This window comes from Chiloscyllium plagiosum, unplaced genomic scaffold (assembly GCF_037043375.1).
Source record: "Chiloscyllium plagiosum isolate Xiang-an unplaced genomic scaffold, Cpla_swu_hap1 HiC_scaffold_34, whole genome shotgun sequence".
NCBI classification, from domain to species: Eukaryota; Metazoa; Chordata; class Chondrichthyes; order Orectolobiformes; family Hemiscylliidae; genus Chiloscyllium; species Chiloscyllium plagiosum.
In genome coordinates, this window is record NW_028270172.1 from 43,703,109 (window position 1) to 43,723,392 (window position 20,284).

At 41.6% G+C, this 20,284-nt stretch overlaps 1 protein-coding gene across 1 annotated transcript in view; it reads right to left on the minus strand.

Annotated features, from left to right (window-relative positions):
- Window positions 1–9,019: 9,019 nt before the first annotated feature.
- The window catches only part of scgn (secretagogin, EF-hand calcium binding protein), a 59,250-nt gene continuing 47,985 nt past the window's right edge, over window positions 9,020–20,284 (minus strand). Inside the window, exons 8-11 of the mRNA XM_043719098.2 lie at window positions 18,808–18,853; window positions 16,619–16,678; window positions 12,756–12,824; window positions 9,020–10,016 (exon numbers count right to left, since the gene is read on the minus strand). Coding sequence (XP_043575033.2) covers window positions 9,888–10,016; window positions 12,756–12,824; window positions 16,619–16,678; window positions 18,808–18,853 — 304 coding nt within the window. The 3' untranslated portion in view covers window positions 9,020–9,887. The remainder of the gene's footprint in view (window positions 10,017–12,755; window positions 12,825–16,618; window positions 16,679–18,807; window positions 18,854–20,284) is intronic.

Consider the following 20,284-nt stretch of genomic DNA (forward strand, 5'->3'; position numbering starts at 1 on the left):
TTCTTCACTGCCTGCTGTATCTGCATGCTTGCTTTCATTGACTGATGTACAAGAACACCTAGATCTCATTGTACTGCCCCTTTACCTAACTTGACTCCATTTAGATAGTAATCTGCCTTCCTGTTCTTGCCACCAAAGTGGATAACCACACACTTATCTACATTAAACTGCATCTGCCATGCATCCGTCCACTCACCTAGCCTGTCCAGGTCACCCTGTATTCTCCTAACATCCTCCTCACATTTCACCCTGCCACCCAGCTTTGTGTCATCAGCAAGTTTGTTAATATTACTTTTAATACCTTCATCTATATCATTAATGTACATTGTAAAAAGCTGTGGTCCCAGCACTCATCCCTACGGCACACCACTGGTCACCGCCTGCCATTCCGAAAGGGAGCGGTTTATCACTACTCTTTGTTTCCTGTCAGCCAGCCAATTTTCAATCCAAGTCAGTATTTTGTCCCCAATACCATGTGCCCTAATTTTGCTCACTAACCTCCTATGTGGAACTTTATCAAAGGCTTTCTGAAAGTCCAGGTACACTACATCCACTGGATCGCCCTTGTCCATCTTCAGAGTTACATCCTCAAAAAAGTCCAGAAGATTAGTCAAGCATGATTTCCCCTTTATAAATCCATGCTGACTCTGACCTATCCTGTTACTGCTATCCGGATGTAATTTCGTCCTTTATAATTGACTCCAGCATTTTTCCCACCACTGAGGTCAGACTAACTGGTCTATAATTCTCAGTTTTCTCTTTCCCTCCTTTCTTAAAAAGTGGGACAACATTAGCCACCCTCCAATCCGCAGGAACTGATCCTGAATCTATAGAACATTGGAAAATGATCACCAACGCATCCACGATTTCTCGAGCCACCTCCCTGAGTACCCTGGGATGTAGACCATCATGTCCCGGGGACTTATCAGCCTTCAGACCTAACAGTCTCTCCAACACCATTTCCTGCCTAATATAAATTCCCATTGGTTCAGGTCCTTCAGCCACTGTTACCTCTGGGAGATTGCTCATGTCTTCCCCATTGAACACAGATCTGAAGCACCAATTCAACTCTTCTGCCATTTCTTTGTCCCCCGTAATATATTCACCCGTTTCTGTCTTCAAGGGCCCAATTTTAGTCTTAACCATTTTTTTTCTTTTCACATACCTAAAAAAGCTTTTACTATCCTCCTTTATATTTTTGGCCATATCCATACTGACCTTCGTACCTTATTTTTTCTTTGCGTATTTCCTTTTTAGTTATCCTCTGTTGTTCTTTAAAAGCTTCCCAGTTCTCCGTTTTCCCACTCATCTTTGCTATGTTATAATTTTTCCCTTTTGTCTTTGTATGGTCCTTAACTTCCCTCATCAGCCACGGCCACCCATGCCTCCCCTTAGGATCTTTCTTCCTTTTTGGAATGAACTGATCCTGCATCTTCTGCATTTATACACAGAAATACCTACCATTGTTGTTCCACTGCCATCCCTGCTAGGGTATTGCACCATTGAACTTTGGCCAGCTCCTCCCTCAGCTCCATAGTTCCCTTTATTCAACTGAAATATTGTCACTTCCGATTCTACCCTCTCCCTTTCAAACTGCAGATTAAAGCTTATTGTCTTGTGGTCACCACCTCCGAATGGCTCCTTTACTTCGAGGTCCCTGATCAAATCCGGTTTGTTGCACAACACCAGATCCAGAATTGCTTTCTCCCTTGTAGGCTCCAGCATAAACTGTTCTAAGAATCCATCTCAGAGGCACTCCACAAACTCCCTTTCTTGGGGTCCAGTACCATCCTGATTCTCCCAGTCTACCTGCATGTTGAAATCCCCCATAACGACTGTAATAATATTTTTGCGACAGGCCAATTTCAGCTCCTTATTCAACTTACACCCTACATCCAGACTACTGTTTGGGGGCCTGTAGATAACTCCCATGAGGGTCTTTCTACACTTAGAATTTCTCAGCTCTATCCATACTGACTCTACATTTCCTGATTCTAAGTCCCCCCGAGCAAAAGTTTCATGTGAGATATATAAGTGTGCATGCCTGTGTGTATGAAGGCCTTGTTGGTGCAAACCCATTTCTGGAAACCAAGCTGCAACATCTCAGGGCACCAGTCACATGCACCAACATCCACAGAGATTACATCCACTATGTGCAATTGTCTATAAACCTTCATGGCATATTTCCTGTTCGTTTACAAGCACTTCAGTGGTACCTATGATTGGGATGTTGTGGCAAGGACATAGTGCACTCAGGGACAGACATTCAATTCATGAACTGGATCAGGCTACATCTCCAGGCTCATCATCTGCGGTGACTCTGAGCTTTTTAGCAAAACCAGTAAGATTGCTATGGTTTTCAGCACCCTTCAGTCAAGTCACGATAACTTTTGATCAGGAGGTTCTTGCACAGAACATAAGATTGAGCCCCTTAATTCTGCTCTGCCATTTCATAGAATCATCTTAGCCTCAACTCCACTTTCCTGCCCACTCCCCATAACCCTTTAACCCATTGTTAATTAAAAACCAGTCTGTTTCTTCCTTAAATGTATTCAGTGTCCTGGATTTCACTGCATTCTGGGAGTAGTGAATTTCATGGATTGCGACAGCGAGAGCTGCTCTTGGTTTTGAGGGTTTTTTCAGCGCTCAGCTGGATTTACTCATTTCCTTGCGGCAGATTTGTTTGCAACAAGTTTTGCGTTGTTTTGGGAACTTTTAAAAAAAGATCAAAAACAAAGATACTTTCAAAGGGAGGAAGGAGAGATTGTTCTGGGAGAACGACCATGTAGGAAGGTCGGAGACTCAGGAATTGCAGAAGGTTCAGAGTTTCGCTTTTTGTGAAGCAGCTAACAGGTCTAGTTTCACAGGTGTCAGACGGAGAAATTGTACGAGAGCTTTGGAGATTGGATTTCACTGAAACAACAAAAAGCAGTGCAGTTTCATAGCTGACATGGGAGGTCTAATATCCAACTTCATGTGCAACAGTAGAGTACTCAGTGATTTTTATTTAAATCACTGCCTGAAACTATAGGAGAAGAGGACAACCTTTGGTTTTTTAGTCTGATCAGCTAAGAGTTTGATTTTAAGACTTATGTAACTTCTAAATCTTAATTTTTATTGTAAATCTATAATAATAAGGTGAGGGAATTTTTTTTCTTTTTTTTATACTGTGATCGCTCTCTTGACTGGAAGGGGACCTATATTTGCTAGTTCTATGGGAGGCTTTAATCTAGTAAGGGGCATGTAGGAATCAAATCGAGGCTGGTACAGTAGAGAAAGAGAGCAAGTCAAATAGTCAAGACAGACAAGAGCTTGGCACAGAATAAGGTAGGATTGATAAATTAAAATGTATTTACTTCAATGCAAGAGGCCTGACGGGTAAAGCAGATGAACTCAGGACATGGTTGGGAAGATGGAATTGGGATATCATAGCGATTGCAGAAATGTGGCTCAGGGATGGACAGGACTGGCAGCTTAATGTTCCAGGGTATAGATGCTATAGGAAAGATGGAAAAGGTGTCAAGAGAGGAGGGAAGTGATGTTCTTGGTTAGGGATAACATTATTGCTGTACTAAGGAAGAATATTCCTTGGAGATCATCCAGTAAAGTTATATGGGTGGAACTGAAAAATAAAAAAGGGATGATCACTGGTTGGGATTGTTTTAGGCCACCTCAGGAATCAACAGGAAATTCAGAAGCAAATATGTAAGGAGATCTCAGCTATCTGTAAGAATAATAGGGTTGTAATGGTAGGGGATTTTAACTTTCCAAACATAGACTGGGACTGCCATAGTGTTAAGGGCTTGGATGGAGAGGAATTTGTTAGGTGTGCACAAGAAAACTTTCTTATTCAATATGTGGCTGTACCTTCAAGAAAAGGAGCAATACTTGACCTTCTCTTGGGAAATTAAGCAGAGCAAGTGACAGAGGTGTCAGTGGGGGAGCACTTTGGGGCAAGTGATCATAATTCTTTCAGTTTTAAATTGTAATGGAAACGATAGGGCTGATCAAAAAGTTAAAACTCTAAATTGAGTAAGGCCATTTAGACAGGAATTTTTAAAAGTTGATTGAGGGAGGTTGTTCACAAGTAAAGAGGTAGTTGGGAAGTGAGATAACAAGAGTTCAAAGACAGTATGTTCCTGCTAGTGTAAAGGGCAAGGCTGGTTGGTGTAGGGAATGCTAGATGCCTAGAGAAGTTGAGGCTCTGGTTCAGAATAAGAAGGAAAAAATGTCAGATATAGACAGCAGGGATCGAGTCAATCCCTAGAAGAGTATAAAGGCAGTAGGAGTATACTTAAGGGAGATCAGGACGGCAGAAAGGAAACATGAGATATCTTCGGCAAATATAGTTAAGGAGAATCCAATGAAATTCTATAAATACATTAAGGGCTAAAGAGTAATTTGGGAGAGAATAGGGTCCCGTAAAGATTAACATGGCCATTTGTGTGCAACTGCAAGAGATGGGTGAGACACTAAATGAATATTTCAAGTCAGTATTTACTTTGGAGAAAGATATAGAAACCAGGGAACTTGGAAAAATAAATAGTGATGTCATGAAAAGAGTTCATTGTCCAGAAGAGGAGATGTTGGAGATCTTAAAACACGTAGAGGTTGATAAATCACCAGTACCTGATCAGATGCTTCTCAGAACTTTGTGGGAAGCTAGGGAAGAGATTGCCGGGCCCTTTGTTGAGATATTTATATCATCAACATCCGTGGGTAAAGTGCCAGAAGACTGGAGGTTATCTAATGTTTAAGAAAGGCTGTAAGGAAAAGCCAGGGAACTATAGACCGGTGGGCCTTACGTCAGTGATGGATAAATTGCTAGAAGGAATTCTGAGGGACAGGATTTACATGCATTTGGAAAGGCATTGACTGATTAGGGATAGTCGACATGGCTTTGTGCATAGGAAATTGTGTCTCACTAACCTGAATGAGTGTGTTTAAGAGGTGACTAAGAAGATTGAAGAAGGAAGAACGGTAGATTCAGTCTATTTGGATATCAGCAAAACATTCAACAAGGTTCCTCATGCTGGACTAGTTAGTAAGGTTAGATCAAATTGGATCCAGGGGAGCTAGCCAATTGAATATAAAATTGGTTTGATGGTAGGAGACAGAGGGTGGTAGTGGACGGTTGCTTTTCAGACTAGAGGGCTGTGGCCAGCGGTGTGCCACAGGGTCAGTGTTGGTCTCTTGCTTTTCATCATTTACATAAATGATTTGGATGTGAATATAGGGGGTTTTTTAGATTAGATTAGATTACTTTACAGTGTGGAAACAGGCCCTTCGGCCCAACAAGTCCACACCGACCCGCCGAAGCGCAAACCACCCATACCCCTACATTTACCCCTACCTAACACTACGGACAATTTAGCATGGCCAATTCACCTGACCTGCACATCTTTGGAACTGTGGGAGGAAACCGGAGCACTCGGAGGAAACCCACGCAGACACGGGGAGAATGTGCAAACTCCACACAGTCAGTCGCCTGAGGCGGGAACTGAACCCGGGTCTCTGGCGCTGTGAGGCAGCAGTGCTAACCACTGTGCCACCGTGCCGCCCACAATAAAGGTTTTGGTTAAAAGGTTTGCAGATGTCATCAAAATAGGTGGTGTAGTTGACAATGAAGAAGGTTATCACAGAGTACAGCAGGACCTTGAACATATGGGCTAATGAGCTAAAGACTGGCAGATGGAGTTTAATTTAGATAAATATGAAGTGTTTCATTTTGGAAAAGCAAATCAGGGCAGGACTTTCGCATTTAATGGCAGGGCCCTGGAGAGTGTTGTCAAACAAAGAGATGAGGGGGACATTCCCTTGAAAGGGAATTTGCAGGTAGACAGGGAGGTGAAGGTAGCATTTGGCAATATTGCCTTCATTGGTCAGAACATGGAATATAGGAGTTGGGATGTGATGTTGAGGCTGTAGAGGACATATGGTGGGGCTACATTTAGAATACTGCATACAATTCTGCTTGCCCTTGTAAAGGAAGAATGTTGATAAACATGAGAGTATGCAGAAAAGATTTATAAGAATGTTGCCAGGACTGGAGGGTTTGGGTTATGGGGAGAGGGTGAATACGCTGGAGCTTATCAGAGGCTGAAGGTTTACTTTATAAAGGTTTATAAATCATGGGGAGCATGGATAGGATCTTTTTCCTAGGGTGAGGGAATCCAAAACTGGAGGGTATAGGTTTAAGGTGAAGTGGAAAAATTTAAACAGGACCTGAAGGGTAAGTGAGTTTTGAGAAGATTCGTAGCTGAGGTTGAGGTTCTGATTGTAGGTTTGCTCACTGAGCTGGAAGGTTCGTTGTCAGTCGTTTTGTCACCATACTAGGTAATATCATCAGTGAGCCTCTGGATGAAGCACTGGTGGTGTAGCCTGCTTTCTATTTATATATTTGGGTTTCCTTGGGTTGGTGATGTCATTTCCTATACCACATGTCATTTCCTGCTGACGGATAAATGGGAGGGAGGACTCTCCTGTTCCTTGGATGCTGCCTGATTGGCTGTGCTTTTCCAGCACCACACGTTTTGACTATCACAGGACCAGGAAAGGAAAATTTCTGCATCATATGACTTGCATGTAAAATGGCATTTTTTTTTGGATTGTGTGTCCACAGGGGCACTGTGATGGAAATTCAGGGATAAAGTAACAAATTCTTCACAGACCACACGGGAGAAAAATGGCTGTTGAGATTCTCCCTTGCATGCATTTTCTTCATTTTCCTCAACCTCTTCATACTTCTGCTTACTGTACAGCTGATGGCAATTGTGACTCAGGATCTGACAGTTGTCCAGCATCTTGAATCTTGATACCAAATCTTGAGTACGTAGTGCTCTTTTAGAGTGGTACAGACAACAAAAGTGCTTCAGCTCCCAAACATCTGCTCTGATACCTTTCTCATGGCAGCTTGGATTTCATTGTATCCATGGTATCTTGTTTGTGTTTGTTGCACTGTCCCCCGCTGTGGTTCATCGAGTGACTCAAATGCAGTGGCCTGCATGATTTGATTCCTTTGTTCAAACAGCAGTGAGACATTAAGGGAGTGAATTTCAACATAGTGCAAAGTCGAAATTGGTACTCGCAACGCAGTATTTATGCTGTCTATTACACCCTAAACCATAGTGAAGCCAGTTAAAATGAATGCTTACTCTGCTGAACTCTCCCTGTGAGATTGAAATTTAGTCGCCTCTTTTTGAACTAAAAGCGCAGTGACCTATTGTATGCAATCTTATTTCAATGGCAAACAAAGCTGTTGCAAAATATTTCCAGTTGCTATCTGTGTGGAGACAGATGTACAAAATTTCATCGTTACAGGCTTTGACAGCTACTGGCAAAACAAACCTGGACCCAGTCAAGATGTCTCATATACAAAGTTCCGAAGAGAGAATTGCTTCCTGCATAACCTGGGTCAATATGAGCTCCTTACCCCCTCCTCCACCTGCACCTTGTTCAGCTGTGCTGCACCATTTGTTCATTCTCCAAATCATGCTGCATGTCATGAGAAATGCCTACAGGGATATTCATGTCTGAGAGAAACTAACTTGTGGAGATGTCTTCAGCATGCACTCCACTGCTCTAACCATATACAGAGGAACCTTGATTATCCGAACAAGATGGGCAGGCACTATTTCATTCAGATAATTAATTATTTGGTCAATTGATTCAATGCCTGTCCTCTGGGGCTCAGAGTTTTCTGAAGTTTCCTTTTTTCCTCCCTTTGCCTGCCTTACTCCCTCTCTCTGTCTTCAGGGTTTGTTTCTGAGCAGAGACACACTTGTGTGTAAGGGACCTGCAGCATTGCTGAAGTCTCCCACATCCTACTCGCCCCCCCCCCCCCCCCCCCCAATCAGTTCAATGGGACTGACAGAGCAAGCACTTGCTAAGTCCACTCCCCGTCCAGGAGACGAGGCAGCAGCACACCACATGCAAGGTTCCACCCCCACCCCAGTCCAGAATAAATCAAGCAGTATGTAATCTGAAGGTTGATGATCTCTTTAAAAAAAGTAGTCTTTACGCTGTTTAAAGCATATTCGTTGGAAAAGGCTAAGAGAGGAATGGGATTTTCTCTTGCCTAGTGATGTGGGCAGGTTGAAGAAAGTGCTTTTAATTTGTGGCTGGCACTTCCAGATAAACACACCCTCCACAACATCCTCCCCCAACCTTTTCATCTCAACATTTATTTCTGGACAAGGGGGTCTGTGGACAACCTTCTCAACCTTGTCATCATTTAAAGCCCTGGCCGCTGAGAGCCTCAGTTCATGACTGGCCCCATTAACTGCCTCTTGCTACGTGAGAGATTTGGGCTGTTTTCCAGGCAGAGCACACTGGGTTGGAGGTGGGAGAGAGGCTTCCATTTGCCCCATTCTGGAGGCAGATGGCAGGTAGCAGAGTGTTGCTGAACACCTCTTTCTTTGCTCCCCTATGCCACCCCCCAAGATCCCTCTCCTAAGAGAATCCACTCCCTACTTGTCATTGCAGGCCTTCATGGCTGCACAGTCCAAGCCTCTAGCAACTCTCTCCAGCTCCCCAAGGATCCCAGTCTCTGATTTACTGGCAGATTCTGGTGACATGACACTCAGTGATAAGCAGAGAAGACTGCCAGCCAGCTTTTCAGTCATTGACTGCAACTTGATTGGATTAGTTTCCTCCCTGGTGAGGGTGAGGGTCAGTTGTGCGTGAAGATGCCCACCCTCATTTAGTGCAGAGTTCACTTAACTTCAGTCTTGGAGCTCTAAAATGGCAGCACCAATGCAAACTCCCTATTGCTGCTGAGTGACATAATGACTCGTTTGCTATGCAAACCTTTCGTGACCTTCACTTCACCTTCACCAATCCAGTGGTAGGATTCGCTGCACAAGTGTGCTCACTCACATTGCAGATGTTCTTTTCGAGTTTTGACAGCACATGTATAACCCCAAAAGGTTGCTAATGAATATCTTTTCTCATCTGTAGAAATGGTTTTCTTCATAGATAAGGACAAAGAAAATGAATTAAAATATTTCCAAGCATCAACTCCATTTGACTATCACTATAATAGTTTATTATTCTCCAATATCATAGATTTCATAGCAATAATGTAATATGATGAGACAGTTAAAACAAACAGAGCAAATTTTAATGCAAAACTATAATAATTACCCTAACTATTTGATGAAAACAGAACTTATATTCCAATTAATTCTTCTGGTAAAGTCAGATGAGTTGCAAGTGAAATAAGCAGAAATTCAGCAATCACCATTGGTATGCTAACAGACTGACTGTTATAACTGCAGCTTTCACTGGCAGCATATTAAACGCTTCTTAATGTATTACTGAGTGCAAATTGGTATTGTAACTGTAGGATGACTGATGTTCTGAGAGGCACTACTGAATATCACTGCCTGATGCATATGTCCTTTATCTTTTCTTAAAATATCCTTAGTATTTCACAAAGAATTTATTTTTGGGAGCGCACACTTACTTTTATTCTTAATTGCACAAGTCGGCCAACTGAATTCACATAAACATTCTGTCAAAATGCACAGACAGTGCTTTACATCTAAGATGTGAAAATGTTTGGATGGAATTTGATCTCTGTATATCCACACTCCAATTATGGTCTGCTGTAATCTTTCGATTTACATCAATGTTGAAATGAAAGCCTAAAGTCAAACCTTTGCATGCAATTTCAAAAGCCCCGATCCATTCATTTTTTTTTAATATAAGTTTTGAATTGCCCTTTTGGAGAATTAACTTATCACACCCGCCTCTCCTCTTACACTAGTAATACTTTGGTGCTTCTATGATCGTGGGTAGTGCTGCCTGTATAAGTGTGATATTAAATGTTTGACAGGAAAGATTACATTCTGTGACAGTGTGAAGTACTCCATTGCATGGTTGTCTCATTGGTTTAGTTTCAGTCCAAGACAGAGCGCAAGCTCTGACTTCTGGATTTTTCCATCCTTGTTTACGTCACAGTGGCGCAAGAGAATTTCACGGAACTTGTCCAGGTCAACTCCAGTAATACTCGACTGAACAAAACAAGAAAAAAGATGAGTTTATTATAAGAGTAACAATGCTATCGTGTTTACAATGCCTCATAACCGCTTTAATTATATATCTCTATCCTTTTGCATAAGTCACGCACTTCTGTTAGTATGCTGAGGAGGTTCCCATCCATAACAGGCAGGGGGTTTCTTATAGTCTTATTATAAAAAAATGCATAACATCAACACTATTTTATGTCAATCAAGCTTCAGCAAATTTCAACCAGATATGATGACTATCCAGGTTGCTAAGTGTTGTGTTGAATTTGGCAGTAAGTTTAAAAGAAACTTTTAGCAAATTGATTCAGATGTTGGAAGGCCATTTTTGCAATATCGTTATTCATTTTCTCTAGCTGACTCAGGTTCTTTGTGAACCTGTGTCAATTGGTATAATTGTGCCAGCATCAATGGGCTCAGTCCAAGGGAAATTCCCTACTTGACAAGCTTGATAAGTTGCATGAGACACAGAGTGTGTTGGTATCTAGCAGTCCACATCGGAAGACAGTGTGATTCCACCTTATCATGGCAGCAGATAATTTTCCTCTGTATTCTCAGAGGAAAATTTGACAGCGAACCTTTAGTTCATAGATAATGATCACATGCCACACCACCTCCTATCAAAATTTGATTGACTGTCCAAAATAGAATTAATCATCTTTGCAAGTTATGTTGGATCAAACTGGTAGGGACTGTGGAGAACTATTTGCAGAGTCTACATATACAGAAAGCCAGATCCTGAATATTCCCGAAATGAGCGACCCATTTGCCCTCCCACCAGGCTATCCATTTGGTTAGTAAAAACCCAAAAGCACTGCGGATGCTGCAAATCAGAATCAAAAACAGAAATTGCTGGAAAATCTCAGCAGGTCCAGCAGCATCTGTGGAGAGAAATCAGAGTTAGCGTTTGAGATCCAGTAACTCTTTGTCAGAACTCCTTTTGGTTAAGTTGTAGGTAGAAGACAGCCACAGATTGTCAATGGCCTCCTGTGGCTGAGATCGGCAGTATCTTCGCATCACTAAGTTCCTTAGTCATTTTTAAGTCTCATCCAGACCCTTCTTACTCCTTATAAATATTGTAGCTTTAAAAGAGAATTCTGGCAAATAAAATACTTTGCAAAGTTGACCCAAGTTATAATCTAAAGATTATTTAAAGTGGAACTAATTCTAAAATGAAATAAAGTTTATTTTTAAACCAATCTGAGAGGGTGAATGCAATATTCAGAGCTGATGACAGCTGCTTCCTTTCTCAGTCACAAGAAGTGAATGAATACACTAGCAACATAAGCATTTGTTACATTAGTTAACTTGTAATGCCGGCATTCATTACAATTTGTTTACAATTAAAGCCAGAATTTATTATTAGTTAACCAGCAAGGCCTATATTTATTGCACAAATTCATTAACAAGACCAGTGCTATAGCATCCTCAACTGAGGCTGGTGGTGTGCCTTTTTCTTGAACTGCTAGTTTGTGAGAGGACAGTGCACCTACAATGTCTGGTATCACCAATGTACATCTTATCATATTTATAACTGGTGTGTTAACTGCCAATGAAATTGTTGTTAATTTAGTATTAATAACATTTCCTCCTTTCCTGCAAAACCCTTGAAATGTTGCTTGGCCCTTCTGAAGTCATGAAGTATTGATTGTTTGAGGCTTTCATCTCAAGACACTGAGATTTGCATAAAAGCAACTATACACTCTTATGTTGCTATATCAGGTCAGTTCATGAAATTTCAGTTAATATTGTTCAAGGTATTTTTGAAAACAAAATTTGTAAAAGCTAAAGTCACCATTACCCTAGGGGACCACAGGGCTACTCTGTCCGAAAGATGGTGACTAACAGTGAAGTTAATCTGAGGGTCACCATGCCTCAGGTTATGGAATGGGTTGAGAAGATATAATCTTCATGACAACCTTAGCTGGTGTGGAAATTGAACCTATGCTATTGGCATCACTCTGCATTGCAAATCTATCTATATGCTGAAATGTGGAGATTTAAGCTTGGTGATCTTTGGAATACCTCACTGCAGATATATCTGACTAATCACTGGAGAAGAAGTAACTTGTATTCACTGCATACATGCCCTTTCTCCAGTAACTGATTAGTTCTACTTTTGTTAGTGCACAACATATTAGATTTGGAGACGCCAGTGTTGGACTGGGGGGTACAAAGTTAAAAATCACAGAACACCAGGTTACAATCCAATAGTATATACTCCACAACCACCTGATGAAGGAGCAGCATTCCAAAAGTTAATGTTTCCAAATAAACCTACTGGACAAAACCTGGTGTTCTGTGATGGCCTTCTTATGCACTAATATACTTATCTTGTTGATGAATTAACGTAATAAGTACCAGCCTTGTTAGTGAACTAATGTAAAACATTACTAGATAACTAATGTAAAAAAAACCTCACCTTATTGGTAAACTAAATTCTCCAAGAACTAATGTAAGAAACTTTTTCTCAAAAATCAGATCTTGATGCGTAATTTGAATAATCTTTCTCAAATGCCTCAGGAATGAATATTTATTATTTTATCCGATTTATAAAGGACTAGAGAAGTACTGAAAGGAGGAAATACTGCTTTCCTTTTTATTATACTATCAATACTCTAACAGTGAGGAATTGAAATTGAAATTTTGATTGATGTGAGCAGCTATATGTTTTAAACAGATTTTTATTAAAAAATGATATATTAATTCACTTTGCTGTAAACTCACCTTCACCAACTCCATCATATCCTTAACAAATCCATCTACTTCAGGACCTTCCAGAGCTCCTGTTTTACTCTACAATAAAGCAAACAGTTGGGAATCAACAAAAAGGTTTGGTGATAATGTATTAAAGTTCAGATAAAGTTCAGATAAAGAAGGCTTTGCAGTTCATTCAATCACATCCTTCTGGAATACCATCCATTACCTTTTCAGAAAGTGTTCAGAAATACACACTAGTACAATCTACTCAAGCTATTTTATCATGCTTCTTTTTACAAAACAGTAACTTTGCTTATTTATGGCTCTGACTTAATAATTGGCAATCAGAAACCAGATTCACAGCAGAATGATATATCTAGATTCAGTAACGTGTTCGTGGGGAGGGCTTTAGCCAATAGCCTATCCAGGGTCTTCTCTCAATACAGGTGAAAGAGTTTTAACAAACACTTCCACGCTGCCATGGTGATAACCACAGCTGATGACCTGTCAGGAAACAGACATCTATCTATTAGATGTCAGCAAATCACCAGAACGATTTCATTCCAATTCCTCTTTGCTGGTCCATTGGGCAGCATTTTTAACCAAGAGAACCCACTTGCAGGATTGGGGATGGTGGGAATGTCGCCTGTAGGGTGGTACAGCTGATGTAGAATGTAAGGGAAGTGGGCTTTGCTGTGATTGTTTAGTCTCATTCGCAAGGCTCCCAACCAGTTATATAGTTTAGGAATGTTGATGGCCCACTCATGTGAATGGAAAGATTTAAATTTAAAGGGATTCTAACAAGAATATGTGTAGCTACATTCTAGAGTTATTTGAGAGTGAGAGACAAAAGGGAGAACAGGTCCAGGAATGAAATGCCAGGCTACCTTAAGCACAATCCCCAATTCTGTGTACCCTTGCTCTATCTTCATTCCATGGCCCATCATCACCTCCCTGCTGCCAAAGAGCTGGAAAACACTCTGCTGAGGTGCTGTATAGCCATGGGAAGTCCTTCCTCTATCCTATGTGTAGACCACGGGTGTGGGAAAGCAAGTGTTTAATTGTCTGCCATATCTGATTCGCCATGGACATGAATATTGGTGTCAATTTGAGACTCAGTGTTGGTGGCAGATTGCTCCAATCTTTCTCCAAAGGTTAACAATACCATTGGAAAAATGAGAGAGAGAAATAAGTGGCTGCAAGGTTTTGTTGTTCTGAGGTGTGCTGCACAGGAGAATGCAGGGGCAGTCAGAGGTTGAGGGTTGACACCTGAAAGGGGTTTGACAATCATATTTCCTGAATTCCTAAGGTCATTGAGCTTCTTTTAACCTGGACCTGCTTCAGTCTTCAGGAAATAACATATCTCTGCAGGCCTCACAGCCCACAGAGAAAATCCCAGTGATCTTATTGAAACAGAAAACATTCTGAGAGAATTGACACTGTGGATGCTGGAAGGCTATTTCTCTTTGTAAGGGAGTTTAGGAGAATATTGATGGGCTTATCGGTGAAAAATGGAATCCAATCCAATCCAGGACAAACAAGGCAAGGGAATACATAGAGTCATGGAGATGTACAGCACAGAAACAGACCCCTCAGTCCAACTCGTCCGTGCTGACCACGTATCTTAAATAAATCTAGTCCCATTTGCCAGCATTTGGCCCATATCCCTCTAAACCCTTCATTTTCTTATATCCATCCAGATGCCTTTTACATGTTGTATTTGTACCAGCTTTCATCACTTCGTCTGGCAGCTCATTCCATACACACACCACTCTCTCTGTGAAGAATTTGCCCCTTAGGTCCCTTTTAAATCTCTTCCGTCTCACCTTAAACCTATGCCTCAAGTTTTGGACTCCCCCACCCCAGGGAAAAGACCTTGCCTATTTATTCTATCCATGCACCTTATGATTTTAAAAGGTCGCCCCTCAGCCTCCAATGCTCCAGGGAATATAGCCCCATTCTATTCGGTGTCCCACTATTCGCTCAAACCTTCCAACCATGGCAACATCCTTGTAAATCTTTTCTGAACCCTTTCAAGTTTTGCAACATCCTTCCTATAGCAGGGAGACCAGAATTGCACACAGCATTCCAAAAGTGGCCTAACCATTGTCCTGTACAGCCGCAACATGATCCCCAACTCATATACTCAATGCTCTGACCAATAAAGGAAAGCATACCAAACACCTTCTTCACTATCCTATCTACCTGTGACTCCACTTTCAAGGAGCTATGAACCTGCACTCCAAGGTCTTTTTGTTCAGCAACACTCCCCTGGACCTTACCATTAAATGTATAAGTCCTGCCCTGATTTGCCTTTCCAAAATGCAGCACCTCACATTTGTCTAAATTTAACTCCATCTGACACTCATTGGCCCATCGGCCCAGCTGATCAAGCTCATTGTACTCTGAGGTAATCTTCTTCACTGTCCACTACTTCTTCAATTTTGTTGTCAACTAGAAACATACTAACCATACCTCCTATGTTCACATCCAAATCATTCATATAAGTGACAAAAAGCAATGGATTCAGCACCAATCCTTGTCACACACCGCTGGTCACAGGCCTCCAGTTTGAAAAACGAGGAGCAGTAAGACGCTGGGGAGCACTGAGGATCAGTGTGAATGTCCATCAGTCCCATAAGATAGCAGAACAGGTCGATAAAAAGGTGAAGGATACATGTGGGATACTTGTCTATATTATCATAGAGTTATGTTGGACCGACATAAAATGTTGGTTAGACCACAAGTTGAGTACTATGCATAGTTCTGGAATCCACATTATAGGAGGGAGGTGATACCACTGGAGAGAGTGCATTGGAGATTTACCAGGATGTTGTCTAGGCTGGAGAATTTCAGTTTTGAAGGAGGTTTGTACAGAATGGAGTTGTTTTCCTTGAGGGGTGACAATGACTGAGATATATAAAATTATGAGGAGCATTAACAGAGTAGATGGAAAGAAAGGTTTTTCCCCTTGGTGGAGGGAGCAATGACCAGGGGCATTAATTGAAGATAAGGGGCAGGCGGTTTAGAGTGAATGTGAGGGAAAACTATTTTCACCCAGAGGGTGGTGGGAATTGAGACTCAGTGCCCGTAAGGGTGTTAACGGCCAATAACCTTATAACATTAAAGTAGTATTTATATGTGCACTTGCAATGCCAAGGCAAACAATGCTATGGGCCAAGTATTGGAAATTAGGATTAGAATAGCTAAGTGCCTATTTTTGACAGGTTCAGACTCAATGGACTAAGGCCATCCAAACCATATTTGTGCTGTAGATCTCTATGACTCCATGATCTTTCTGAATGGTGGGCAAATGGCCTATTCCTGCTCCTATTTCTGGTGTTTTCATGATCTAAAAGTGGCAACTCATTAGCACATAGCAAGATCCTATGAATAATGAACATGATTATAGGTGTCATATGTTAGGTGTTGATTAAAATTGATTAGATTTCTTTCAGCATGGAAGCAGGCCCTTCAGCCCAACAAGTCCACACCGATCCTCCGAAGAGTAACCCACCCAGACCCATTCCCATACCCTATATTTACCCCTGACTAATGCACTTAACACTATGGGCAATTTAGCATGGCCAATTCACCTGACCTGCACATCTTTGGATTGTGGGGAGGAAACCGGAGCATCCGGAGGAAACCCACGCAAACACAAGGAGAATGTGCAAACTCCACACAGACAGTTGCCCGAGGGACCCTGGTGCTGTGAGGCAGAAGTGCTAACCACTAAGCCACCGTGCCACCCCAAATAAATTCATCTGAGACTCTGTACCTAAAATTCAATTGATTTTCAATTTTTTTTGGAAGTATATGTGTGCACTTACAAACATAAAACACAAATACTTCAGAGTAAAGTATTTAAGAAAGAAAATAAAACCCACCACATCATAATGAGAAAAAATCTTCTCAAAATCCTTCCGTCTGTCCTCCAGGCTACAGGCCTAAGTACAAGGGTAAGACAAAAATCAAATCTTTCCTTTGCAAGATAAATGGAATGCTTGAATTGCCAAAATTCTGGCACCCAATCTTGAAAGTTTTACCAATATATGACTGTACTGAGTTGGCTTCAATATTACTCCATATTTTGATCCTATTTGATTTCACTATGACTGTTTTTTTATTATTTTTCTACTTCCTGTTACCTGTAGTCCTTCCCCTTCAATCTGAGCTCCCTCTCAGCTCCTTATCTTCTTGCGAATCTAGTTTAAATTCTTCTCAACTGCACGAGCAAACATACCTGGGAAGATGTTAGACCTGGTCTGCAAAGGTACAACCCCTCCATCCTATACAATTCCCATCTTCTCCAAAATTAGCTCAGAAATCTGACGGCCTCTCTCCAACACCAATTCTCCAGCCATGTGTTCAAATGCTTAATTCTCGCACCCTCACTGTCAGATGGCACAGAGATTAATCGTGTTTTTACTCCATTTAAACTCTTGACTTTTAATCTCTTTCCAACCTTAGCTCCCTAAAAGCTGCTTTTCAGGCCTTATCACTCTTGCTAAATCATTGGTACCAGTATAGACCATGATTTCTGGCTGCTCACTTCCATCCAGAATAGCGTCCTGCAGTCACTCTGTGACATCCTTGAACCTGGCACCAGGAAGGCAACAGCTCAAACAAGAAATACACCTGCAGTCTGTGTAATGTCTATCTCTTCCCCTAATTAGTAAATCCCCTCTCCCCTCTTATGATTGCTCTTCCACTCTTTGACCTCCTGACCTGTGTAATTGCGCCACTGATAGTGCAATGTATTTGGCTTGGCTATACTTCATTGAGGAATCATCACTTTCACCAGTATCCAAAATGGCACATCAATTAGTGAGTGAGATCGTCTCAGGAACACCCTCACTACCTACCTGGTTTTCTTGGACTCTCTCAAAGTTACCGTTCATTCTCTGCCAGCATGCTCCTAATCTGTGGTGTGGCTACCTCTCTAAAATGTGCTCACACATAGCTGTCTGACTCATCGATGCACCACTGTAGCAGAGGCTGTCATTCGAATTCTGAAGCTTGGAAGTTAAGCTTTTGCTGCTGTTGACACTTTTGTGCAGATGTGTTTGTCCATGCCTTTCCATAAGTCACAGGTTGCATATTCTGTCTGGCTGAACTGCCCTCCTCTACCTAAACTTTATAATTATTCATTACATGTAAAATAATTTGAGGAGAAAGTGAGGTCTGCAGATGCTGGAGATCAGAGCTGAAAATGTGTTGCTGGAAAAGCGCAGCAGGTCAGGCAGTATCCAGGGAACAGGAGAATCGACGTTTCGGGCATAAGCCCTTCTTCAGCCAGCTATTCACCAATCAGGTTCTTAGCTTTTACCAAGTAAGAACCAACTACTGGAGGGTGAAAAAGGGTGAAAAAGAAACAAGACTATCCTTCGACCATTGCTCCAACTCCTCTAGTCATTAAACTCCCAGCTTCATACTTAGTCCAAGATGCACTCCCTGTAAGGTACACTCAGACCCAATATTGATACTACCTAATAATCAGAGGGGAGTCAGCTCTGTTGCAGCTACTGAAAGCAAATGAGATACTTTCCAATCAATCTGTTCGGAGATGTTATTAGACACTTCTGGAGGAGAAAGGAGCTGAACGCAGGGCTCCTAGTACTACTGCACCACACGAGAGTCCTTCTGAAAGATTAGACCAGCTTTTAAATTAGTTACAGTTACTTTCCTAAAAAGATCTTGTTTATACCTGCCTCAGGCTAGGGGGCTCTTACGATGTAGTGGTAGTGTTCCTTCCTCTGAGCCAGGAGGCCCAGATTCTAATCTCAGAGGTATATGTAGTAACATCTCTGGACAGGTTGATGAAAGTATCTATCTACCTAAGGCTGGAAAGACATAACCTCAAACAGTAAATTACACATCAGATTAGATTTTAAAGAGATAATGTTCAGATGCCCTCATTTACCAAACTCCCAATTTCTCACTCAGTCCAAGCCAACTCTGTACACTTTGTACACTAACAGGCCATGAAATTGCTCACATGTAAGTACTCTGTTACTTCAGTCAGGCTGCAGAACAGTAATATAAAAGCTTTCCCTACTAGAAAAGTTGAACTTACATCCATTTTGAACTGCAGAAGGAAATTTTCTTCCAGTGATAGAATCCTTCAAAAGACAGAAAAGAAATCAAATCCAAATCATAAAGCAATTATCAACATCAGTTACAATTCTCTTCATTAAAGACTCATGGTATTACAATACTAAAACTAAGGCAGGTGGATCAGGTAAGAAAGAACACAACAGGCCTGCTTTAAATCCATTCTATGACATTGCATGTTGTTAAGTAGCTGTCTTTTAAACTGTCTCTTTCTATACAAGGTAAATTGGAATAGTTTGGAGAGGGAAAATCCAGTGGAATCTGCACAGGTATGAGCCTAATGCTACATCTGCCTGAAGACAAAGCAACACAACCTGTTTATTATGAAGACAGAAAGGCATAATGAAATTTATTCAAAATCAATCACAAATTTGAAAACATTCACATGAAAGGGAAGCAGCATGTTTTGCTACTGCCTAGACTCACAGAGACAGTGGGATTTGCATGGGTAAGATTAAGCTGTGCATGCTGGAAAGGATTACTTTGGGTTAACCACTAAACAGAGGGTTGGTGAAGGGAAACGACACTTGCAGTAAGTTAAGGACTAAGGAATAACTAGAGGATACTTTGCTACTGGAAGTCCATTCAATTATGCTCAGAAGATTGAGTGAAGGAGATTTAGAAGATTCACCTTGGTGGGTCAGGGAGAACAGATCTTGTTAAAGCTGGGTGATGCTCAGGACTTTAAAAACACGACAATGAGTTGAATCTTATCAGAAATCAGCTAAGTGTCATTTTTGTCAAGTTCCATCACCATGCCGCTGTGGTGCTCACCTTGGCTAATTCTCCCACTCATGGCAGGTAGAAATACTCACCACTACTGGGATATCCTGAGATTCCTGGCACCAGCACCACATTGAAAAGGCTGTTGTGTACCCAGTCAAGCACTGTCAGTCTGGAACTGCCCTGCACAATTTGTAACATTGTTCCCAGACATGGCAAACAAGGGGAAATTGGTGTCTCACTTTGCGAACAGGGACCAGGCAGTCCTGGCAGATAGGGTGATGCAGAGGAAGAATGCCCTCTTGACCCAGCACCAACACTGATAGTGATTACATTCAACCCTACCAACCCAGACAAAGGTTGTCAACTGGGTCAGTGTGGTCTCATCCATTCAGAGAAATTTAGAAAGAATGTCAATGACCTTCTGCAGTCTGCCAGGATAAATGTCACCATCATCTCTCTGTTACCTCATATTCACTTTATCTCTGCACACATCCCACCAAGGCTCTCATTTTCACTGTTGCCTCCAACATGTTCCTTCGCTTGTTCTCACCCACCTAAATTCCCCCAGAATTCTAACCCTGCATGTCCTCTGTACTCACTCACCCAGGACACCTCACCACTATGTCCCCACCTGTACCAGCAATAACATCTGTACCTGCTACTTACAGCTCACTCCCTTTGTTTATTCCAGGAGACAATCACCTATAATTGGG